Source organism: Danio rerio, chromosome 24, assembly GCF_049306965.1.
Source record: "Danio rerio strain Tuebingen ecotype United States chromosome 24, GRCz12tu, whole genome shotgun sequence".
In the NCBI taxonomy this organism is placed as follows: Eukaryota; Metazoa; Chordata; class Actinopteri; order Cypriniformes; family Danionidae; genus Danio; species Danio rerio.
Window position 1 is genome coordinate 5868298 of NC_133199.1, and position 26320 is coordinate 5894617.

General features: G+C 37.0%; 1 protein-coding gene and 1 long non-coding RNA gene across 4 annotated transcripts in view; one reads left to right on the forward strand and one right to left on the reverse strand.

The window, feature by feature from the left end:
- dipk2ab (divergent protein kinase domain 2Ab) overlaps window positions 1–26320 on the reverse strand; it is a 60270-nt gene that overhangs the window by 23933 nt on the left and 10017 nt on the right. The window contains exon 2 of one of the 2 annotated variants that reach the window (XM_005162483.6): window positions 15179–16049. In XM_005162483.6, the coding sequence (XP_005162540.2) occupies window positions 15179–15832 (654 nt within the window). In that variant the 5' untranslated portion in view covers window positions 15833–16049. 2 annotated transcript variants of the gene reach the window in all.
- The window catches only part of LOC141380813 (uncharacterized), a 32358-nt gene continuing 20990 nt past the window's right edge, over window positions 14953–26320 (forward strand). The window contains exons 1-2 of one of the 2 annotated variants that reach the window (XR_012399691.1): window positions 14953–16515; window positions 16721–16841. This is a non-coding gene — a long non-coding RNA (uncharacterized lncRNA). Of the gene's footprint in view, window positions 16516–16687; window positions 16842–19308; window positions 19376–26320 lie in introns of those variants that run through there. The other variant, XR_012399690.1, reaches the window with a different exon arrangement.

The window sequence follows — 26320 nt, forward strand, 5'->3', positions numbered from 1 at the left end:
GTATGAATCGGATCAGCGGATCAAAAGTTATTAAACATTTAAGAGCAATACTTATTTTTAGCCGCTGGCGGCTGTCTCGGTCTTTAATGGTTAAAACCGTTGATATGCAATTGTTCATGGTATGATAATCGTGCACGTTCAAATCGTGGTAAACCGTCATACCGGTATATTGTTACAACCCTAATACATACATATATACATACATACATACATACATACATACATACATACATATAATACTTTGTACTTTGTATTATTTAATCTTTGCATCAAATTACAAATAATAGTTTATGTATGCCAAGTGTTTTTAAGGCAGTGTCTATGGGCAGGACCTAAACATTTGACATTGTTTTCCTCACATTTCTCACATTTTTTTTATTTCTTCTTTTTTCAGGCAAGATATTAGTGGTGTTTTTCTATACTGTAAAAAAAATCTGTAATTTTTTTGAGGTTTATTTCCTGCAGCTTGGGTGCCAGAAAAAAAAAAAAAAAGTAAAATAACGTCCGTTAACCCTTTAACTACCCCACCAAGAAATAAATGTTTGGATTGCATTTCTTAACTCCCAATGTCACTAGCTTACACACTCAATTTTTTTTTTAACACATCCCATTGTCCATTCATGGTTTATTAAGTACCGCAAATAATACATATACTATGGAAAATCTGAAAATCTGAAGTGTAAAACCAATTTATTTTAAATAATATTAAAATTAAACATTTTTGTCCATTCATGGTTTATTAAGTACCGCAAATAATACATATACTATGGAAAATCTGAAAATCTGAAGTGTAAAACCAATTTATTTTAAATAATATTAAAATTAAACATTTTTGAATACTAAATCACCTTTATTTTTTTTAAATACGGCATAAAATATTTCAGATTCTCATTTAACATGTTTTATTCCTTTTTTTTTTTACAATAAACCCAAAATCAAGTGTAGTAGTGCAATGTGGTAGAGCAACAAGATTACATTTGTTTGATTTTTCTTTTGTAAACTGACAGTGCTGTGTGTGTGAGCCATTATTTAATCCAGTCATTCTTTAAATGACTTTAACAGACATTATTTATAACAGTCAAAACATGGACAACCGTTTGGTATAGAGCGGCAGTCAAAGGGTTAAATTACAGATAATTACTGTAAAATGACTGAAATAAAATAACAGAAATTGTCAATAAAGACAAATGTTTAATTTGTAGATTAACAAACACCTCATATAATTATTGATGTTTTTTATTGTCATTGTCCTTATTCGTGGTGTGAATAACCCTACATGCACGATTAATCACCCAGCCCTACTTGCCAACCAAAGGCAAGGCAATCTGGAATATAGCTACAAATGTCATCACAACATTTAAGTATTAAGCGATTAAACAATTTATATGAATGTTTTATTGAGGATAATAAAAAAGTCACACCTTAAATAAACAAATGTTGTAAATGGTAAGACCAAGAGGATGAAAAAAAGAGAGAACAAGCAAGAAAAAGAGAAATGTTGTGCCCAGCCGATCTCTAGAGAATCTCACCCTGCTGAAAGCGAAGCAGCCTCAGACAAATGGCTTTCCTCCAGAGGAGATGATGAAAAGAGTAAACCTGCAGTTTTTTTTACAATGTCATGCCCTTCCAAACAGCGTCTCGCTCGAGAGCGGGTCCGTTGTGTGCTTGTGTTTTGTAAGAGTGTACTATAGTGAGAAATCTGGGTATCTGCGAGTCAGATAATCATTGGGTAAACACTACAATACATGTGCAGTGGTGTAGTTGGGGCCAGCACTGGACACCCCTGACATCTGACAGGACAGCAGAAAATCAAATTCAACACTGGCTTTTTCCATTTCATTTTATTGAAAGAAGCATTTGTTTTAGCTTTCAGTTTTTGGACGTGACGAGCACTTTGGTGCAGCAGTATCATCATGTTTTTTTTTTTTTGTCTGGTGTAAATGTAATTCCTACGTACTGCTATATGTTATTTCTATGTTTTATAATTTTAGTTTTAGAATATCCACATTGCATTTGCACTAGTGCTCATCACAGCGCCAAATGCAACCTAATTGGTTAGCCTAATAGATCAAACATTGAAAATACAACAGTTCTGTCTTGTTCTCGCATCTGACTGGCTGATTGGTTGTGTTATATTAAAATAATACCAGCCCTTGTTCAGCCTCTTCAACCTATTTTTATGCTTATTACTCCGCACACTCGAGTGGCAACCAGAGGACATCTGTTTGACAACTATTGCAGCTGTTGGACAACATAATGTACTTTTGAGGCTTTTTAGGCGAGTATGTAGTCGTTTACATTGCAACTATGCAGATTATTTATAAGGATAGTGCCTATTTTAAATATTTATAATTTCAGTGTATGTTGTAGTACTGTTTTTATACCATTATACCAAGTTGTATTTTTTAACTAATATTAGCATAGTAACTGAACTAAATCTGGATTTCACTCACTGTTTATTGTATTGCATTAACATTTACTAAGACTTTATAGTATGCTGTTACACTCTATTTTATATTGCTTTTTTGCCAAGTAATTTGGTTGAAAATTCGTTTACTTGGTACATGTACAGTTGAAGTCAGAATTATTAGCCCCCTTTGATTTTTTTTTTTCTTTCATTTTTTTAAATATTTGCCAAAGGATTGAAAGTAAATGTTTAACAGAGCAAGGACATTTTCACAGTATAACTGATAACATTATTTCTTCTGGAAAGAGTCTTATTTGCTTTTTTCGGCTAGGATAAAAGATGTTTTTAATTTTTTTAACACCATTTTAGGGTCAAAATTATTAGCCCCTTTGAGCTATTTTTTTTTGATAGTCTACAGAACACACCATCAATACACAATAGTTTGTCTAATTACCGTAACCTGTTAACCTAATTAGGCATTTAAATGTCACATAAAAAATATCTAGTAAGATATTATTTACTGTCATCATGGCGAATATAAAATAAATCAGTTATTAGAAATGAGTTATTAAAACTATTATGTTTAGAAATGTGTTTAAAAAAATCAGCTCTGTCAAACAGAAATTGGGGAGAAAAAATTAAAGGTGGGGGGGGGGGGGGGCTAATAATTCAGGAATTGTAATAATTCTGAATTCAACTGTATATACACAAACACACTAAGTATTTTAGTTAGAAGATTAATCTTTGCCTAGGATTGAAACGAAATGAATAAATGAATGAATGAAAAAAAATCTATTAATAAATGAATCAACAAATACATAAATGAAAAAAACATATACATACATATACAGCTGAAGAATTATTCAATTTAAAATCTTTTATAATTTTTTCCCAAGTTCTGTTTAAAGAAGATTTTTTTCAACACACTTGTTTTTTACAGAAATTCTTTTCAAGAAGCTAGTATTTTAGTGAATTAATTCATTAAAACTACTCTAGCAGTACTAAACAAATAAGACTTTCCTCAGAAGAACAAATATAACAGGAAATACTATGAAAATTTTCTCAATCGGTCAAATATCACTTTAGAAATATTTGAAAAAGAATAAATATCGCATAGGACGACTAATAATTTTGCAGTTAACCAATCTGGATTGTTGGTCAGCTAGACGTAGACCACAGCGCCTACAATAAGATTCTTTCACGAAAACAGCCCCAGTATCTGTAAATGTGTCAAATACACCATTAGAGGGTGTGTAATGAAGATCAAGGCGGCCTTGCGATACGTGACTAACGTGCCTTTTAATTATTCCTTATGAAATGCAAATATAGGTAAAATGTCAAAGGTGAAATTGGCTGGAAATAAGCTCTGATGTTTAATTTAACAGTACGGCATGAATATCACCGAGCAGATGTTCTTGTTAGTGCTTCATCTTGTCATCTTGAACTAGATATATCACTGAATTAATTTGTTCGCCCACAAAATTCCCATCCAGAACTTGTGCTTGCTGGCTTGTCTGATTGCCTTGTAATGCTGTATTCTGTCCATCAACAATTTGCACAATAAACCTTAATACTTGATACAGAACCCGTGATATTTGAACTTTCTAGGTTAAAGCTTTTCGTCTGTCAGCCAAGACTGTGCAATATTTATCGGCTGCAATGTTAGTGTTTTAATGAGCTGTGAGTTTACATTGAAGGAAAAAATACAGCAGAAAATACCCATGTTTGCATTTTAGGTTTTTATGTTTACAAAATATAACAATAGTTAAGTAATATTATATAACAAAAAGAGCTGTAGTCACATATATTTGAGCATGAATGCAGTCGCAGATATGACTCTGACTTTACGCACCATTACAGCACTTAGATCACAATATCAATATTATTATCACGATACTGGAATTCAAACCATCTGTACTGAAATTTTAATTTCCCGCTAACATTTGAGCGCTGTTGAGCATGTTCTTAAATACAGCTGATTTGCCATTGTGCTTAACAGAAACGACTGTGATTGGCCGTGAAGGTCATCAGTTCACAGAGCTCACCACTTGGACACTGAAGCGTTTTAGGGTGCTTTCACACCTGCCTTATTTCGGTTGAATCACACTAGAGTTTGTTTTCCCCATTGGTGCGGTTCATTTGGACAGGTGTGAATGCAGCAATCGTACTCAAGTGCGCACCAAAAGCAGACCAAAAGAGCGTACCAAGACCTGCTTGAAGAGGTAGTCTCGATACGCTTTTTTAAACGAACCCTGAAGCGGTTCGTTTGTGGTGAGAATATTATCTGTACTAAAACAGCCCCAAACGCAAAAAGGACTGCGCCTTTTGCATTAATCCAGCTGCCGTAGGCCGATGCGCTGTGCATTATGGGATATGCAGGAAAAATATTTGTTGACAGCGCTTTACCAACAGAGAGAGAAAGAGAGAAGGAAAAACATTATGTGTAAGATGACCATGTCGCAGTTTAGCTAAATTAACTCACGCCTCCTCCTGAAGTGACGTGCGATGCATTAAAACACTGTTTTCCAGCGGTAGCCGCGCTTCATTCTCGAAATGTAGAGTTTGTCTAAAGCAGGAATACAATCAGTCAGCGCAGTCGTCCCTCCATAGTAAAAAGCGACATTTTGTGTCTGCGGTTTGATTACTTGCGGGAGTTCATTGGCATTTTCCAATTTATGAATTCTGACCAATCAGTGAGCAGTTTAGGAACTATGTTCAAAATCATCTGACCAATGATTGATGTGGGTTTTGTCAGATGACTGCATTTTGGTTCTTTTCAACTAGTTCGGATCGAAGCCAGCAGTGTGGTGTGAAAACGAGCCAAAGACGGCAGAAAATGCAACAATGTATTATTTATTGCCTGACCAAATGAGGCAAACCACAGATGTGAAAGTACCCTTAAAGAGGCAAAGATTACCTAGTCTGTTTATAAGCTGACATACGAGTAATCCGCTGATGAACTGATTGATATTCACAGCTTTAAAATGCTCCAGGAAAATCAGTGCTGCTTAAGAATGTGCTCAACAGCACTGAAATGTTAGCAGGAAATGGGCGCTTTTACAAATTCAGTACCAATTGGTATCGAATTCCAGTATCGAGACAAGTATACTTTCGTGGCTAAGTATACAGTTCATTTTCTTCTTAATCACCAATTAAAATAACTCAAGATAAAACTGGAAAGGAACATTTGTGCGTTAGGGGTGTCAAAATGAATTGTTTCGTCTGTGCACCGTGATGCAGACGCGGACGAAAAAAAGTGTATTGAAATTAGAGATGTACCGAATTTTCGGACACCGAAAAAAAATGTATCGGCCGAAGATGTTATGGCATTTAATAATTTTTGTTAACATTTGATCAAAAATAATTTACGTTACAGAGAGTAACATATTGGTTCCGAACAACATAAAAGTAAATTATAGGAATCTCCCGATCCGATCATGTAATCGGATATCGGGTCCAATCACGCGGTTTCAGACTCAATCAGAATTGGATGTTACCTTCCGATCAGGAATCGAATATATATATATATATATATATATATATATATATATATATATATATATATATATATATATACATACACATATATCGGGAGGTAACATCAGATTCCGATTAGACTTCTTTCTTGACTTCGCACAGAAACAGCAATGCATGCTGATAAACGCCGGCAAATGCAGGTATGTTTGCGTTGTGGAGGTATTATAATGTAGATGACGACAACATTGTCATAGCAAAAATTGAGGTATGTAAACTTAGGTTTGCCTTCTGGGTATTTTAAGTTGAGGTTCTATAGGTTTTATATTAGATTTTTTAAATATTTACTGTTGCACTGACTCAAGTCCAAATCTGAAGAATTTATGTTATTTATTACTTGTTCAAGCTTCCTCACAGAAGTGCTCTGTTTGTTAACGAAATTATTGAATGTTAAAATAATGTGAATTAAATAAAATATTAGGATCTGTTTCTTCACTCTTTATCCTTTGTGTATGTAATATAGTAGAATCAGATTGGGTTTCAATATTGAAGGATATTTAATATCAAATGTCTCAGACTCGAGGATAAAAAAAACTGATCTGGACATCACTAGTAAATTACAGCAATTTTTATTTGGGGGCAAACTAATTCTTTAATGACATTTATATACCTGCAAAATATGCATTTAGAGCATAAAAATTACCTTTTCGATTAAGAAATGTGCATTTTGCCAGCAGTAGAATAGATATAGGAACTATTATTTTGGGCAAGGGTGCAGGATAAGATTAATATGAAGTATAGCATCAGGAAATGGGTAACCTTGGAATTAAGATGTTTTGAGTTTACCAAAATAGACGCTAACTGCAACCCTAAACTGAAGTGTAAACAGCCTCATTACAGACCAAAGTAATTACTAGCCTTTACTCCCAGTGTTTCGTGCAACCGTCACCTTTTCTCATGCAAAGGGTGTGGTAAAATTCTCCACATTTTCTCCAGTCGTCAATCCCTGCGCTCCACAACAGACTTGTTGGGACAAGCATCGAACACCGGTTCAGATGAAGAGCGAATGATGAAATGCTACAGTAAATCCCATGAAAAAAAAATGTGGAAGAAAACATCTGCACTGTGAAACGTATTACACAGTCTGATAAACCAATTTAAAGGGCTGTTGAGGAAGAACTAAACATAAGTTGTTTTGTTCTTCACATTAAACGGCTGCCCTTTTCCCTCAAACCCCGTCGTTGACCTGAGCTCCGCCATGCAGGCGTGGAAGCAGAACAGCCCCCGTCTGGCATTTTGCTCGGCCATTAAATTTTAAAACCCAGTCAGTCTACAGAGAGAACTCATCCCTGCGGGGCGCCGCGCTTATTCTACAGCTTGGCACACTTTTCTCCACCCCCTTCCCCCAAAATCTCCCGTTCTGCATCCCATCTCAGTCTCCAGACCACCAATCCAGCAGCTGAGGACAAGAGCGAGGGAAGAAAGAGGGAGATAAAGGCTGAAAGTTTAGCTCTGTATACTTTGCAGTCTGTGTATAGTTCTATTCCTATCTGTAAATTCACAAGAGCATATATAAAGTCATTTTAGCAGATGATAGTCACTCAATGTGGCTGACGTGTCACTTCCTTCTGTTTGGCGACTGTGGTTCTTACTCATAGAACTATAAGGTGTATTTCCTCTTAATCCCAGCTTGTGTATATTGCATATTTGTCCATTTAACATTAAAGTGACCAAACACGAAATACTGCTGTTAATTTGAGGTTTGCTCGAAGCTAGACATGTCATTGCATGTTCTTGAAAAAAGGAAGACAGTCCTGGTGCATCTCAGTGGATAAAGGGGATAATCTCTTGCCTTGTTTTGAAAAATAAAACTAATATATTTTAATTTGAAAGTATGATATGACTTTTTTTAAGAGTCTACAGTAGATGCTGACTCTTTTGATGAATTGATGGGCATTGAAAGTACACGCACCGGCCACTTTATTAGGTACAGCTTACTAGTACCAAGTTGGACTCCGTTTTGCTCTCAGAACTGCCTTAATTCTTCGTGGCATTTCAGAGAATCCTCAGAGATTTTCCATATTGGCATGATAGCATCACGCTGTTGCTGCCGTTTTGTCGGCTGCACATCCATGATGCGAATCTCCCGTTCCACCGCATCCCAAATGTGCTCTATTGGATTGAGATCTGGTGACTGTGGAGGCCATTTGAGTACAGTGAACTCCTTGTCATGTTAAAGAAGCCAGTCTGAGATGATTCGCAATTTATGACATGGAAGTAGCCATCAGAAAATGAGTACACTGTTGTCATAAAGGGATGGACATGGTCAGCAATACTCAGGTAGGCTGTGGGGCTGAGACGATGATCAATGAGCTCAAAGTGTGCCAAGAAAATATCCCCCATATCATTACACCACCACCACCAGCCTGAATTGTTGATACAAGGCAGGATGGACCCATGCTTTTATGTTGTTGACGTCAAATTCTGACCCGACCATCCGAATGTTGCAGCAGAAATCGAGACTCATCAGACCAGGCAACGTTTTTCCAATCTTCTGTTGTTCAATTTTGTTGAGCCTGTGCCAATTGTAGTCTAAGTTTCCTGTTCTTAGCTGACAGGAGTGGCACCTGGTGTGGTCTTCTGCTGCTGTAGCCCATCCGCCTCAAGGTTCAACGTGTTGTGCATTCAGTAATGCTCTTCTGCAGACCTCGGTTGTAACGAGTGCTTATTTGAGTTACTGTTGCCTTTCTATCAGCTCAAAAGAGTCTGGCTATTCTCCGTTGACCTCTGGCATCAACAAGGAATTTGCACCCACAGAACTGCCGCTCACTGGATATTTTCTTTTTTGGACCATTCTCTGTAAACCCTAGAGATGGTTTTGCGTGAACAACCCAGTAGATCAGCAGTTTCTGAAATACTCAGACCAGCCCGTCTGGCACTAACAACCATGCCACATTACTTGGTTCACCTTAAATTAACTTTCTTCCCCATTCTGATGCCCGGTTTGAACTGCAGTATATTATCTTGACCATGTCTATATGCCTAAATACATTGAGTTGCTGACATGTGATTGGCTGATTAGAAATTCACATTAACGAGCAGTTGGACAGGTGTATTTAATGAAGTGACCGGTGAGTATATACAGAATAGACAAATATGCTTTTGCTGCTCTATTAATTTTTTTCTTTCAAAGTGTATAGAATATTTTTCAATATATATTTTTCTTGTTACATTTTTTGCTAAAATGAATGTTCAAACCTTGCAATTTGTATGACAATGTTTAAAATAAAAATTGTTGTTCAAAAAACAAACAAAATATATTTTAGGTGTATAAATCATCTCTGTCTCTGAGAGAAAACCTACAATATGTGTTACCAGCCCAAATCCTGAACAATACTGTTAAAACAAAGGAAAACAATGGATGTTTTGAGATTACGGAAATTAATAAGTAAATTATTTGAATGAAAATGAAATCATGTCAAAAATGCTTATTTTTGGTATTGAAAAAACTATTTGACAATTTAGTCATTGAAAACAATGTTTCCAAATTCAAGCTATGTATTTTTGTAAATAAATTTGCATCAATCCTAGGAAAGACTCAATCTCTGTGGGCATCAACAATAGAGCACAGCACATTTTTTTTCCATAGACATCTTAAAAAAACAACAACAACAATAAAAATAATTATTATAATCAACAAAATCTTCCGAAACTCAAAATCTAGTTTATTAAAAACTAATTTGACTAATTTGTTTTAATTATTTAAAAAGTTAGTCATAACAAGACTAGCCTGTTTTTTTATTTCAATAAATCAGTACACGTTTTTTTTTTGTGCATGTTGTCTTGAGCCTGCTGTTTGAACTTCCTAATCTAAATCATGCAAGTTACCGTACTTGCATTATTTATTTATCGTTCATCCATTTATCCATCACAGATATTACTTTGCTTCTGTCAAAAGAGCAAGAAAACAAACCTATATATATATATATATATATATATATATATATATATATATATATATATATATATATATATATATATATATATATATATATATATATATATATATATATATACTGTACTGTCTGAAAACTCTATACTTTTGTTACTTCTGTAATGTTAGATAACCCAAATATCATGAATAAGATATGTTACCTATCTATCCAACTCATAATAATTGTATGAGAAAGAGAGAAAGAGGAATAAAAGATCCTCATTTATTCAGTAGGTTTTGCAGACACAATATTCAATAACATTTCTGCTCGTTGTAGACTGGTTTTTACATATGTAATACCTACAAATAAATTTCTCTATGAAGAATCTGAATGGTTTCATTACCTGAATTTAATTACCTGTACCGTGCATTCAGCAAACAATGTGCAAATGCAGTGGCCTAAAGGGTAAATAACCCAAAAACGAAAATTTGCTGTTAATTTTATTCACCCTCAGGCTATCCAAGTTGTAGGTGACTCTTTTGTTTGTTTTTCAGTGGAACATTAAAGATGATTTTAAACTGAAAATGTGGTCTTTGGTGGTACATTATATGCAAGACAACAGCTAGCGGCATTCTGAGAGCTGAAAAAACAAACAAATTGCATATACATTAAAAAAGAAATTCATTAAATTAATACTTGGGACTCCTGATAATACAAAAAAGTTATAAAAAAAATGAAAATGTCAAGTCAACAGCAACTTTAAATATATGTTTTCTAAAAAAAAAAAATATGGTGACGAGTTGAATACTTATTTACCCCACTGTATGTATATAAATCACTCACACACTATTCGTATACTGTCACACAATAGCACATTTTTTTATTTATTTGAAGAATTGATAAAGTTAGTGACCCCTTATATTTATTAAAACATCAAATGACACTACTATACTAGTATAAAAAAATTTAAATGGTGTTTTACAGAGGAATAAAATAAAATAAAATATAATTACTAAAAAAATTACACATATAAATAAATAATAAATATAATAAATAATTAAATAACAATAAATACATTTTATGAATGACGTTTTATGAAGTAAATTAATAATTAACAGCCAATCTTATGCTTTGGGATTAATTTTACCTTAAAATACCTGCTGATTGGTATTTGACTGTCTATATCTGAACCCTGTTTTTTTTTTTGTTATTATTCAATGCTCTCTGATTCTAACAAAGCCTGCCCTCATTTAACTCCAAAATCCAGAGGGAGTTTTCAGTTTTGCCATATTCTCTCCAGCTGAACTCACAAACTATGTCAGGTGCAGGGAGGGGAGTCTCGACAAGTGACCGTTCTGGAGGCGAACGTTGCACCCTTGACTGCTTTAACCCAACAGGCCTGTCATGTCCTGTTGTCAAGCTGGCTGAGCAGCCCGAGCCTATGCTAACGCGGGGGCTGTTAACAAACGCACCATCCTCCTGGCTAAATTTGAGCAAGGTCACCTGAGCCAGCCCGCGCAGCTATCGAACGTGACCTCATGCATCACAGCTTCGCAGACAGTAGATAAAATGCAGGGAACGTCGGCTCATGAAAGTGTGAATTAATAACCGTCTCTGCATAGAATGTGGGTCACTGAATCTCCTCAACCTACTCCAGAAATCAGCAGAAAACAGAGCATAATGCGGTTTTACAGGTTAAAATCTGGCTGGTTGAAAGAGGGGGAGAAAAATTAATCACGGTTTATGTGAACAGTCTAAAATAAACACACGGCTTGGCTTTGGTTTTCCATGCCAGGACTTCCAACAAAAGGCCTTAGTTATTGCACGCGATTCATTATTTCTGGCCATCGTACTGCTTTCTAAAAATATTTATTCCTTTGGGATGAATTGCTTTCCACGTGACTTGCATCACCGCAATTGTCGGAGGACAGAAAAAGGGGAGCTGCTTGTGGGCCAACCTTACAACAGCGCCGAGGATTGGTTTCCACTGACAAAAACAGTCCGGTTTCTCACACAGCTGAGAGGAAGGGACGCTTTGCTGCCAGAAACCTCACAGTAGATTGGAAACTGAAGCAGCGGTGGATGTCGTCATGGCATTTTACAAAAACACAGAATAAAAGAAGTGGGAGTGGGAAGTTGCGTGAGAGAAAAACAAGTTCTGCTTGATTTCGGTTCTGAGAAAATGAGGCGATAATGGATGACTTAATTACAGTACCAAGAATAAGAAGAAGAAAAATAATTTAACTATAAACAGTTACTTTGTTAATGACACCACTGCTCTATTGAGACATTTTTGACAAGGAATGAAGTGATTAGCATAGATGACCATGTAAACAAGAGTAGCCTGATCCTGTTCCTGGAGATCAAAACTTCTGTAAAGTTCAGTTCAACAACCTTGATCGAAAACTATTGGACAAGGGTATTATAATATTCATAATATATAAAATAATCCACAAAAATAAAAGGGAATGAAAACTCTCAGCTAAAAATAAAAAATGAGCTGGGGAAAAACGAACGACTGCGCTGTGCAATATTTAATTGGATGGTTTTACTCTCTCTCAAGCTGCAGTACACAAGACGCAGAAAGCACTACACTATGAAACCTATTGATTTAAAAGGATAACATTGTCAACTAGGTTGTGCGACATTGGTCAAAACATCTTAATATTCCATTATTTTCTGCTCTAGTACTTTATTAGGGACACAGTACTAGTACCGGGTTGAACCCCCTTTTGCCTCCAGAACTGCCTTAATCCTTCATGGCATAGATTCAACAAGGTCCTAGAAAGATTTGCTCAGTGATTTTTATCCGTATTGACATGATAGCATCTTGCAGTTGGCTGCACATTTATGATAAAAATCTCTTGTTCCACCACATCCCAAAAGTGCTCTATTGGATTGAGATCTGGTGAATGTGAAGGCCATTTGAGTACAGTGAACTAATTGTCATGTTCAAGAAATGAATCTGAGCCTGAACACCCACCAGTGACCTATTCCCACCTACAACTTCTCCACGATGAACGTCCAGCATTCTCCAACCTCCAGCGCCTAGACTGCAGCTCTGCATTAATGGCCGTGCCCAACTGAGCCTGATTTCCCTCAAGGTTTTTCCCTTCTTTTTCGTCAACTGGTGAAGTTTGTTTCTTACCATGTCACACTGGCTTGCTTGGTTTGGTTTCAGTGATTGGACTTTCAGCAGTGAAAGTTAAATCACACTGAACTTAACTAAACTGAACTGGACTGACACAATTTCAATGTACTAGAACTGCTATGTTAAGCTAATTTCACACAATCTACATTGTAAAAGCGCTATAAAAATAAAGATGAATTGAATTGTTTTACTAGTAAAAATCACTTATTTAGATATACTTAGTGACAGAATTCAAGCAAATGTGTCTAACATATTTAATAATTCAGCATCAGAATCCTCAATATTAATATCCTGGTGTCAACACAGCCCTGTTCACTGGGGAACAAAACCAAGTCCACCACCTCAAGCCCATACCAAATTTAGCATTTGAATCAACAGTACACTTTTTTAATCACGTCTTCGGAGTATTTTTAATTTTATCTTAAAATATCACAACAGTATTGATATTGTATTAATACTAAACAGAGTTATTACACCATAATTAGCTGCATTTGAACGAGCATTGCAATTAGGAATCCATTTAAGCCGGTTATGAATCTCATAATCAAACATAATGTTCTTTACTTTTCGATCACTCATTATGTAAAGATCAGAGGCTAGTTGGATTTAGTGAGCATTTACCAGTTAAAAGCGGTCACTCTAATTGGGATATTCCTAAACCAGTAATGCATCTAATTGTGTGTGTGCTTGTGTATGGAGTAGCTTCCTTTAGCTAAACCACAACCTTGTATATTGTTGAATAAATAAATACTTATCTGACAATATCATACTACCACCACGATAGTATTTTATTTTTTTGTAAAGGAAAAAGCTTCTACTTCAAACAACAACGCAAGTCTAGCCTTATACAACAAAAAGAGCCTGTTTTCCGGCTTGGTATACACACAGCATGGATGCCATCAATTGTTTATGAGCTGGTGAACACAACCACTCATTTCCTTCTATTCTTGAATCATTACAATGTTTCTTGTGTAAGGAACAGCCAAAGGCACGAAGTCACTCTTCGGGGTTATCCAGACTCTCTAGTTTTAGGAGAGGTTTAGGTTATCCAGAGAACTCCCAGGGGGAAAGGATTCCCCATGCCAATGGTTCACAAGTTCATCACTGAATGAACTATTTATGAGCGCTAGAAAGATACAGGAACGGCTCAAACAGAATAACGATGGGCCGCAACACTGATAGACGAAGGAAGAGGAGATCCTGGAAGTGGATGTGTGAGGGGGGGATTATAAATCACAGTGTGCTTTGAACTAATATGTAAAGGCATTTTGAACTTGGCGGATAGCAGAAAGAGGGACTAACGGAGGGTGAGAAGCAAACAGAGAGATAAAAGAGAAGGACGCCGAATGACAGGGACCACACACAACTAATCAGATTTTATAGATTGGGTTGATCTCCCCTTTGTCTAACAAATGCCAGAGGGTGTCAGGACCTTGTGATAGATTAGAGGTCAGCAAGACACTGAATGTCTTTACAGGGCTTGTGTTTTTTTGTTGTTCTGGGCATTTACCAGCTACGCTCAATGACAACTGAAATTGAAATCGATCGTCCGATTGTAAATCATTATTGAAAACTGCTCAGATAGCACCCCTTATTATCATTGCCATGTCAAAATGATAAGTAGCATGGTATTTCAGGAGAAAACGCACTGATATGGAGGACCAAAGGGAAGAGTGAGAGTCTAATACATTTTAACTGTGCTGATAGGAAAGCAGTCTATCCTGTAGGCAGCTTTTGTGATATCTCCAAGCTCTTACGGCAGCAAGTAGAGTTTAAGAAATAAAATCGTAATGACCATTAACAGTTATGGTTTTTAAATAATTAAATTCTTTAAAATATGCATCAAGGCAAGACAAATCCATCAGCTTTGGACTACAAGGCTGCGATTAAACACTTCGCAATTGAGGTCATTCAAGATTGCAGGGGCAGGACTTCAAACTCGAGAATTACGGCTTACAAACTAAAATGCAGCCAGGAATGGCGCAGAGAAGCAGGGAAAGTAGCACAACCTACAATTTACGGCAGCATTTTTTAGCCTATTTTGCAGCCCAGCAAACTGACAGGTTCTATTCCGCTGGCAGAATCATCAAGGGCAATTCAAGAGCATACGTTATGATCTAGCTTTTATAACACAGACGATATATTACATGCCTAGGGAGTCTGTCAAGAGAGAGATGGTTTAGCAGACAACATGGAAAATGAAAACCCTACCTGAAGCACTAGAGGCTCTGGATTGAAAGCCAAGGTCATCAATAGTTGCATCCTTTCCGTGTCTTTAAGGTTCTTGAGAAGGAAGCTTCCAGAGTCCTTTGTCTCGGCGTACCTCCTGACTATTCTGTCCAGCAGTCTTTGGGAAGGACAATGAACGAGATCTGACCAACCTTCCACAACGTCTGGAGTTAAGAGTCTGACATCCCCGTTAAGTCGGGCGAACTCAGTCTTATACATGGCCTGGATGAGATCGCAACGAGGTCGACCCGTCGCTCGCTTGCAAATCTTCTGATCAATATCAGCAAGTTCTTGATTGGAACCCAAACGCTTGAGTACAATCCTTCGCGTACCTTCACGAGGCTCCCCGTACTGGGCGAAAAAAACGTTTTTTACATTGAAGACATCCAGAAAGCGAAGGCGACCCCATGTCTCGAAGGATATTTGTCCGTTCATAAACTTCCGACACCAACTGGTGCCAAAGCAAGCCGGACACTTGTTGAGGTTGATGAACCTTCGGTCAGTGAGTTCGTTCTTTTGAAAAGATGCAAATAGGTTGTGCGTGTTCATCAGCAAGATGACAAACAGCCCCAAAAGGAAGAGAAGCTTCAGACACCGGTACAAACGGCCAAGCTTGAGAGGGAGGAAGCGCAGCATGTTCGTGCACTAGCCAAATGGGGCAGGGGTAAAGGGTAAAGGGGGAAAGGGCAATGAATAGTGTAAGGGACTCAATGGATCTCCATCACTTGTGCTGACTCATCGCCTCGAGTTCCCAAAGGGGAAGAAACTTGCACAGTCCCCCGTTCAAGTCCTCGCTGGGCTAAGGCATTCTTATAGCCATTGCTCTGGAGCGCCAATCCACATAAAAACTGCCCTGCAAAGAAGCACAGAGGAAGATCAAACATTGCATTAAGTTGCATTTTACCAAGGCAACAGCATGGAAAAAGAGGAACTTGCCAATTTCCTATTACGGACAGCTTCACACTATTTGAACACCTACTTTCCATGTCTCCATTCCTCAAATTTCTGCTTTCCCAGGGTATAAACCTCTAAGCAAAACCAAGATTGTCCGTTGTTTGAAATGTTTAACAAATTGGAAATGTTCAGGTCATTTGAGCGAACGCATTGCTTTCCGAACTGTAACGAGATGGATTTCTGCCAGACCAATAAACGGTGAGACACTCTGTACCAGACTGTGCTGGCTCATATTTCCCTCAGAATAACTCCTAACAACTACAGATAAAAATAACGTTAAAACGAGAGAGTCAAAAGTGACTGTTTTAAAAAGTGAACAAACGTTAAGAGAGAGAAGTTCTCTTTGGAAAAAAAAATATGTTCAGGTAAGAGTTTATCATACCGCTCATCAACAATAAACACAAATGCTCAAATCACCTACAAATCAAGAAGAAATTCTTTTAACTTTCAAGCGGATGCGCTCCTCTGTGTATTACCAAAAGAGTCGTGCTGAGCATAGTTTAACCTTTGATCAGAGTTGCCCTGGTAAGTTTTAATCTCTCTTTGAAGATTCCTCTTTGAAATTTCTAGTGTCACCAAGGTAATGTGGGGAGGTGAAACAACACAGAGCTCTGTGTGAACGTATCCGACACAGGGGTGTCAGCGATTCTGATGATGCACATCAACCAGAGATGCAAATGAAGCCTATGAGGTAAGCACCTACAAGTGGTGTTGTTCTAATACTCTCAGTCATTTTTACACTATAGTAAAACAGGCGATTACTTTACCACCCGATGCAAGAAATCAAACCCTCACAACCAAATTCTTTATATGGTCGCTTACCATGCAAATGGGCCGTTTTCAATTAAAGCTCATTACACCATGGCTATTAAAAGTGATGGCTTTCGAGAGCTCTGCTCATTAGTAAACGAGTCAGTGTGATTAGCTAGCATGTTGACGAATTTCTGTGCATTTTAATTGACCTTGTGAGATGGAGTTGCCGTGGGGGTGGAAGAGAGAATCTACACCCAACATGATAACTCGCGTTTATTCTGCAATTCCCATAAGGACAGCAGTTGTAGGCAAATCCTGTGCATATTTCACCATAATGACAGACAAAGGCAGGTTTAAATTATACTGTGCATTCTTTAAGAACATTAGGATAGGCATTCTGTTGACAAATAATAACATTCTTCCTGCAAATGTTCAGTGCCTGACTGTTTTGATTTTAATTAGTGATCACTTTTACAGTTCTTGTTACACTCTAATTAAAATTAGTCACACATTTCCAAGCAAAATATTCATCTTCAATTAAAGATCTTGATATTCCCAGCATGAGAATACATTTAAAATGTATCTGGATTAGGTTTTTAAAACTTTTATTTGAAAACAAAATGTCAAGGGTGAAAAAAAAATGTTCCCTCAGAATTCAAAGATGTTAATTTATGAAAATGAAACAACATACTTCATTATATTTGAAATGATTAAAACTTTTATAAATGAATACTTGCACATCAAAGACAATAACAGTGAAAAAAAGAATTAAAACGACAATTTACATCTTATTGCACTTATGGCGCGTGTCCAATGAATGGTACGGTTCGGTATACTTTTATGGCCATTTTCACTGTTACCCTTTCCAATGGGTACCAAAGACGGAGCTAGACACTATTAGTTTACAGCAATGATCTCAAACTCAATTCCTAGAGGGCCACAGCTCTGCATAGTTTAGCTCCAACCACCTACAACTCACACCTGCTTGATGGTCTCTAGTAGTCTTAAACACATTGATTAGTTGGATCAGCTGTGTTTGATTAGGGTTGGAGGGATTGCTGCGCAAGATTATTGAAGTGCTGCTGACATTCACAAACAGACAAATGCAAGAGAGACGCTTAACAAACAAAGGAGTAGCCAAAGAAAACAAAGGAGCAAATGATTCTTTCAGCAACCTAAAACATGAACACAAACTGCCATGTTTAATTATTATCCTCACCTTTTGGACTATTATAAACTTGGAATGACAGAATTTCTTTAATAAGACGTTAATATTGCATGTACGTGTGAAGAATAAAGATGAGAGGTTTGTACTGACTGAATATGTTTCGTTTTGTTTAACTCAAATAAGGACAAAATGTATGTTTTGGGCATTTTTGGTAACATTTCAGAGACTGTAAGGCAGGGGTCACCAATCCTGGTCCTGAAGGGCCGGTGTCCCTTCAGGGTTTAGCTCCAACTTGCCTCAACACACCTGCCTGGATGTTTCAAGTATACCTAGTAAGACCTTGATTAGCTTGTTCAGGTGTGTTTGATTAGGGTTGGAGCAAAAATCTGCAGGACACCGGCCCTCCAGGAACAAGTTTGGTGACCACTGCTGTAAGGCCTAATCCCCAACACATTGGCCCTTCCCCTAACCTCTACCCTTTGTTCTGTGCATTCATGTGAGGGGGTAAGGTTGTCCTTCTTGTCTTTAGCTTGAGGGCGTAGGGCTAAGGGAAAGGGCTAGATAGCCCTTGAAGCTGAGATTAAGGCTTGAAATCAAGGGGTACGGAAATTTCCCAGAACACATCAGCTGCACAAATTAGTATTTTTTGTCATTATTACAAATTTTTACAACAAATAAGCAAATGTTCTGATACATTCATAACCACATTCGTGTTTTACATGCCTTAAAAAATGTTTGCTAAAACAAAAAACACTAAATTTCGCAATCTATAATCCATAATCTTAACTCCTGTATAGCAGTCCCACAACATACTTTCACATCTGACTCTCAAATCCCCTTTGAGAAATGTCTAGTGGCTGGGAATTACCTTTTTACAGTGTCTGGTATAATATTAATGTTGCTTTCTTGTGTTTACATAGATTAATATGGCCACGATGTAAATGCACAGCACAGTTACGATCTTATTGCCACATTATAGGTTATGATAACATGACATAGTAGCCTTTAGTGATTTCCTGAAGATATCGATAAATACGCCCTCATCGATCTCATATGAAGCCAAAAAAAAAATTGCGATGACATATGATGACGTGTGCAGGTGCTGTAGTGGTGTAAATTTTGAAGACCTTCCCCTTCACACTCTGTTTCAAGGGCCAAGGGGAAGGGTTGGGATACAAAAACAGATCCTAAGTCTCTGTATGTGTTCAATAATGTTTTATATTTCATTTAATTGCAGACTTTACAGTAGGCTGTTTGGCATAATCATCAATCTGCAGCTATAATCAAATCCTGTTCATGCAAAGGTTAGTAATTAACATTTATACTTAAGTATTTATGTGTATAAAGCTTCTGTTTAGTAAGAAGTGCTTTTCGTACAACATGAGAACTTCAAGCAGGAATGACGTCAACTTTCTGTTGAACACCATGTCTACCAAAAGGGTACCATTGGTACCATTTGGCAGTGGAGATACAAGCCTGATAAAGGTGACAAGTCTGAACCATACCGTATCATACTGTACCACTCTGGAAACTAGGCATTAGGGATGATGCTGTACTATTGAACCATCGGTACCTTTAAAACACTGGAGCGCTTTAAAGCCGCAATTCATCAGCGGATCGATTGTAAGTCAGCTTGTAGACAAACTAGCTGATCGACATAACTTTGAAACGTTCCAGTGTCCGTGTATCTGTGTTTACACTCAGTAAACATTGGTGAGTTCAGCGAAATGATGACCTTCACAGCCAATCACAGTCATTTCTGTAGAGCACATGAACACAATGGCAAATCAGCGCAGTTTAAGAACATACTAAACAGCGCTCAAATATTAACAGGAAATGGACGTTTTTAAAATCTCAGTACCAAATTCTAGTATCCTGACAAACTTAATAGCACTTTAATCATTAATATTTTAAAATCTCATCAAATGATTCCTGTTTTTGATTCATTAATGCTTGATATATTGTGCATGTCCTGCAAATTTATAGTGATGCAATTTTTAAAGTGATATTACACTTGAAGAGCTTTTCATGTTTTCATTTTTGACCCATATACGCATTCCATGAGCATGAGCACTGCTATAACTGCAGACTACGATCAGGACAAAACATGGAGGAAATGATTTAGTACATAAACGTAGCAGCAATTAAGGTTTGGACACCTGGGAAATAACTCATTTGGAATGCAGCAACATAAAAAAAGAGGCTAACACAGATCTCGATAAGAAGAATGTGCATATACTGCCTATTACAGAAGACGAGACTCGCTGAACGTTCATAAAACAACCGAGCACGATATGATCTTCGTGTGCCATTTAACAGAATGACATCCCCGGTTTTTCACTCAGTGAGCAGAGACAAAGATAAACTGTGCATTTCTCTTCAGGAAAAAATGAGGCAGTCAAGGAAAGCCGTGATGCACTGGCGCTGGTTTGAGTACAGATTGGCAGAGCGAAAGCAAACAAGCTTCACTGCACGGGCTGCCTGCTTCAAACCGCACCAGATTAAGGAGTTCTCACTCCAGCAGTCAGGTCCATGTCCACCCACAGTCACGGAAACTCAATCATAATATTTCCAGACGCAGGGGCCTCTTTTAAATGAGTGACAAGTTGAAAGGTTTGGTGGGAGGGGGAAATGAACGCATTTCGCAAAGGTTCCTGCTGATTCTTTCACTTTGACATTTATAGGGTTGATTTCAGCCTTCTGTAGGATAAGCCTTTGGGAGGTATGATTCAGATCAAGACTCTAGCAAAGCAAAAATGACAACGGAATTAGATTTGATTTTTCCTCAACTATCCTTACAAGCCTTCCAAATGGTTTAAGTCACTTCGGTAAACGATCAATTTCTCGTATTTCAAGCAAAGGGCTACTAAAAGCTTTTAACACACTAGAATAATCCCAATCCATGGGTTCTTACTCCCTAGGAGATTTTCCTTATGTTGTTAAAACCATAATACAGATGTTGCAATTCAAAAGTTAAATTAAAATGATCATTTTTGTTTTAATATATAGTTAAACGTGACATCAAATCTGACATTAAAAGCTTTCTTAAATGCTCCAACTGCAACGAACACTTTCACCATTTCACCAATGCACAATGGATACATTGATGTCCTGATTTTCCTACATTTACAAATGACTACATGTGCTTTAAATCAAAACAGACACTACTGAACTTTGAGCTGATGTAACATAAACTGAACATAAGTAAATGTCTGCAACATGTTGTTCGATCTATGACATTGCTATATCATTTTCTTGATTATTGTTTGACGTTAAATAAGATGCTTTCTAGATCCATATGTGATTGCAGGGCCTCACAAACAACTATGATCAAACAACTACTCGACAGCAAGAATATTTGTTGATAAGTGATTCAGCAATATTGCACAAAAACTTCCATATAACAAAGAAAGAGTTGCTAGACTTGCATGCGGGTTTTTAAAGACATCTTGTTCTTACAAAACTGCTATGAAAACCGTGTTCATACGTTTAAAGGCACAGTATGTAATTTCACCACTAGAGGGCGCGTGTTCACAACAAACAAAGGAGTAGTTTGAGGATTCCATAGGAGTTGTCATCTTTCGACAGGACTCTGTATGTAATTTAACCACTAGAGGGTGCATATTCACAATAAACAAAAAAGTAGTTTAATGACTCCGTAAGAGATGTCATATTCCTACAGGACTCGCTATGCAAATCCGCCACTAGAAAGCGTGTATTTACAATAAACAAAGGAGTAGTTTGATGATTCCATAAGAGTTGTCATCTTTCGACAGGACTCTGTATGTAATTTCACCACTAGAGGATGCATATTCACAATAACCAAAAAAAGTAGTTTGATGATTCCGTAAGAGATGCCTTCTTCCTACAGGACTCAGTATGTAAATTCGCCGCTAAGGCATGTATTTACAATAAACAAAGGAGTAGTTTGATGATTCTGTGAGAGTTGTCACCTCCCTACAGGAGTTTCCTTCAGAAATCATGTTTATGGATGAGCTAAAGTATTGTAAACTTGCTATAATGGAAGAGTAAGTCTGGAAACTGTGGAAGCTAAAGAAGTTAAGAAGCAGAGGAGATTTTATTATGCCATGGTCCACCGCTTCTAGTTCTTTAGGTTATGATCAGAGGGGGAGGGGGTTGGGGGACAGCATAGTTTTAAGATACTAAATTGCTCTGTGCAGTGTAATAAAATGCACAACACATTAAAGCACACTTAATGTTTCCCTGTTTTCTACAAAACAAACTGGAAATCAAGGTTGAACATAATCATTGGCATGGAAAAAAAAAGGACTCGCATCACAAGTTAAAATAGCTAATTTCTCTGGATTTGAAAGTTCTTCAAAACATTTTTGGGATAACGCATCTACGCAAGTTAAAATATACATATATACATACACTGATCTAGTGGGTTTTGAATATTTTAATGATATTTTAAATGTCAGACTATGTCAGATAACTCTTAAAAATATGAATACGCTTTAATTTGTAGAATCTGGATCGATTGGGCATGCTGCAGCTCGCACTAAAGGCCCTACTGAATTGCACAACTTAAAAAAGGTTGACCTGTTCATCTGGAAATTCTGAATTCTGAATCCAAGATGTGTCTTTCCACACTCCGGGAGGCAGTCGTCCGTTTTCACGTTCACGACGGGCAACCAGAACTTCCAACACGCAGATGCAAAACAGCATTTAGTACCATTACCACAGTACTAATCACTCACTATGGAAAGATTTGTTCCTGCAAATGCGACTGACAAAACCAACCAACAAACACCAAACCAACTAGCCATACAGACACTGACTGACGAAGTCCAATAGCTAACCATCAGCTTGGTAAGCCCTGACTGGGCATGGGATGATGACCAGTCTCAAGGTTAACTGTGGTTTGAAAAGGAAAGGTTTTAAAACCGCTAAAATGTTCTCTTATACCTTTCCTGAGGTATATACAAGGATTTTTTTAAATATGTTTTTTATGTCTTGTAAATAAATGTGTTTTTGAAACTAACGAAGAGAGCAGAAGTCAATGATTTATTTGAATTATTTAGCCTGACATGTTTACTGTTCCAAAATAGAAATATTTCCTAAAATAAAATTTATTGTGTTCAATGCATTCAAAGGTATTTAAAAAGAACTTATTTTGAAGCAGTAATCACAATACAGCTTTCTTCCAAACATTTTGTTGTGTTTAACAGAACAAAATGAAGTCAAACTGGTTTGGAGCAAGAGTGAGGAAATAATGACAGAATTTTCAGTTGTTGGTGAAACAAGCGTGATGGCTGCAATATGCAGCCTATGAAATCCATTGTCGTTATTTTTGGAACAACTTATCAACTTATAAAAAAAAAAAAAAAACACACACAATTAACGTTTTAGTGAGATAATATCCGCTTGTTAAGTGTGACGTCACGCGAAGCGGCTTCCAGGTCCAAGCGCTCTATTCAACTGTATGGGGAGACTCATGAAATGGTAATAATAAACGTTTACAAAGCGATTTAATACTTTCGAAAATCACGATCGCAATATATATATATATATATCCATGCCTTATTGTGGAGGATAGTAGCATCTGTGTTCAAGTCCAATATGAACTAAAGATAGCTGATGTTGTGCTGCAGCTTCTTTTGTTTAAAGGTAACTGTGTAGTAACTAATGCAGTGAAAATCGGTTTGCTAATTGTACACACATGAACACATTAGTGCATTGTATGACTTTACGTTGATGAAATACGGTTGTTTTCAGTCAATTTAAACAGTCCTAAAAACTTCCAAATTTTTACAGAAAAATCCTGGCCACCACTGCCGGTATTTTTCCGTAAATTTAAAGTTTTTTTTTAACAGTGTAAATAAATTAAAGCTAAATTATAAATGTTGTGTTGATTGAACCAAACAACATTACATTACCTTTATGTAACAAACTTAAGTTCACTCAAATAAATATTCTTTTTTTTTTAGGGAACTTAACTCAGTTACGTGGAACCTGTTGACATAAAAAAGTTAATTAAAGCCAACATAATTTTTTTGAGTGTATCCAATGGACAGAAAGTGATAAATTTTTTTATAAACTGTTAAAATTTTGTAGCAAGCCCAGCGGTTGTTGTGTACACTTTGACTTGATATAAAATTAACTATTTGTGTGATATGAATAAAAAGTGATCATATCAACTCAAGGCGAGGCAGTGGCGCAGTAGGTAGTGCTGTCGCCTCACAGCAAGAAGGTCGCTGGTTCGATCCTCGGCTCAGTTGGTGCTTCTGTGTGGAGTTTGCATGTTCTCCCTGTGTTCGTGTGGGTTTCCTCCGGGTGCTCTGGTTTCCCCCACAGTCCAAAGACATGCGGTACAGGTGAATTGGGTAGGCTAAATTGTCCGTAGTGTATGAGTGTGTGTATGAATGTGTATGTGGATGTTTCCCAGAGATGGGTTGCGGCTGGAAGGGCATCCGCTGCATAAAAACTTGCTGGATAAGTTGGGGGTTCATTCCCCTGTGGTGACCCCGGATTAATAAAGGTACTAAGCTGACAAGAAAATGAATGAATATCAACTCAAATGAGTGGCGGCTTGGACCCGGAAACAGTATTACATACGTCACCAACACGTCGCCGCTTAACAGGCGGATTAGCTTATGAAAATGCTCTTACTTCACAATCGTTTTGTTTACCTGACATTTATAAATAGTAAACGCACAAACCTGTAATGGAAACCTGACTAATGACCGTTTGGAAAACAATGATGCAGAAATCCAGATCAGCCTATTCAGAAACAGACACATTTACTCCAACTTCCCTGATGACATGTTTTCATTTCCAACAACCTCATCCTGCCCACAGGCCTCTGTTTTGAATTACCACTCCATTGCCCATAAAGTATCTCCTCCCTCTCAGCCTCAGCTCAGGCAGTGAAGGAAAGAAGAAAGCCCAAGCCCGAGGGCCACCGAACGCCGTTTACCACCAAAGCTCAGCTCAGAGTGTGCCAAAACTAGAGGTGCACAATGCCTTAGAACAGTCAGCACAAATGAACAAACAGCCTTCGAGGAGGAACTCAGAGTATGGAAAACCATAATGAGCCAACAAAGGATTTTGCTACATTGTGAATCAAGTGACGATTGTATTCATTCGGCCCTTGAGCAAGTGTAAATTCAAAATTGATTCTTTACTTTTGTAATTCGCGTTTCTGCTTATATAGTTAATGATTTACTTGTGAAAAACAATCCACAAAAATAAATATTCTCTTCAGATCTTTAGAATTAACGCAATTTCTCAAGCTGACATCACCAACACCTCTCGAATAAAAACCAAACCGAATATATCACACTGTATTACATTAATTTTCCATGGGTAATTTACTAATTTATTTGCTATTTGCTATTTAAAAGATAACTAGAAAATTTTACTTTAAATCATATTAATATATTAGCACATTTTAACATTTAATAATGAACTTATTACGGTATAAACATAAACATCTCATTTATAACATAATAGAGTTCATTATGTGAGTCAACCTGCTCCTGCCTTTGCCTTGATTTGTTCACCGATGTCTTGTGCATTTCTTTTTGTCAAGTGACAGTTTTTACATTTTAAAGGCTCTATTTGAACAATCTAAGTGCAAAGTCTAAAGCGCATGGCACAAAAACATTAAGGGCGTGTGCAAATCAACTATTTTAAGGACAAAAAAAATACACTTTGCGCCCTTGCGTATGGTCTAACAGGGTTGTGCTTATTCGCTTAAGTGTGTTTTGAGCGTAAAGTGCATTAAACCAATTAGAGTCTCATCTCACATTCCCTTTAAGAGTCAGTTGCGTCACGCCATGCTCTTTACATGGCGGACTTTGTAAGTGGGAAAAACTGAACACTTCACTAGTGAGAAAACAGTTAAACAGACCATCTGTGTGAGGACAAAGAACGAGCCTCCTCCAATCAGCCCCTTTACTTTTAGTCTTTACTTTACTCCTTTACTTTCGTGGATAAGGAAGTGGTGTTGTATGCACTCCACTAAAGACATCCATTAGCCTGCGTATTTAATTTTCATTTGTTAAGCGCAAAGATTTGTTTCAAAACTATTTCTAAATTCAGTTCTAATTTCCAGCAAACAAATAAGTGAACAATAATAACAAAGTAATATCCAAACACACGTCCTATTCTTATGTCCAGCTGGACAAATCTAAACTTGTTTTTATTAAAACAAATATAAATATGCATTTAATAAATAATACTGCTAATAATAATAACAACATTATACACATGCAAACTGTCAT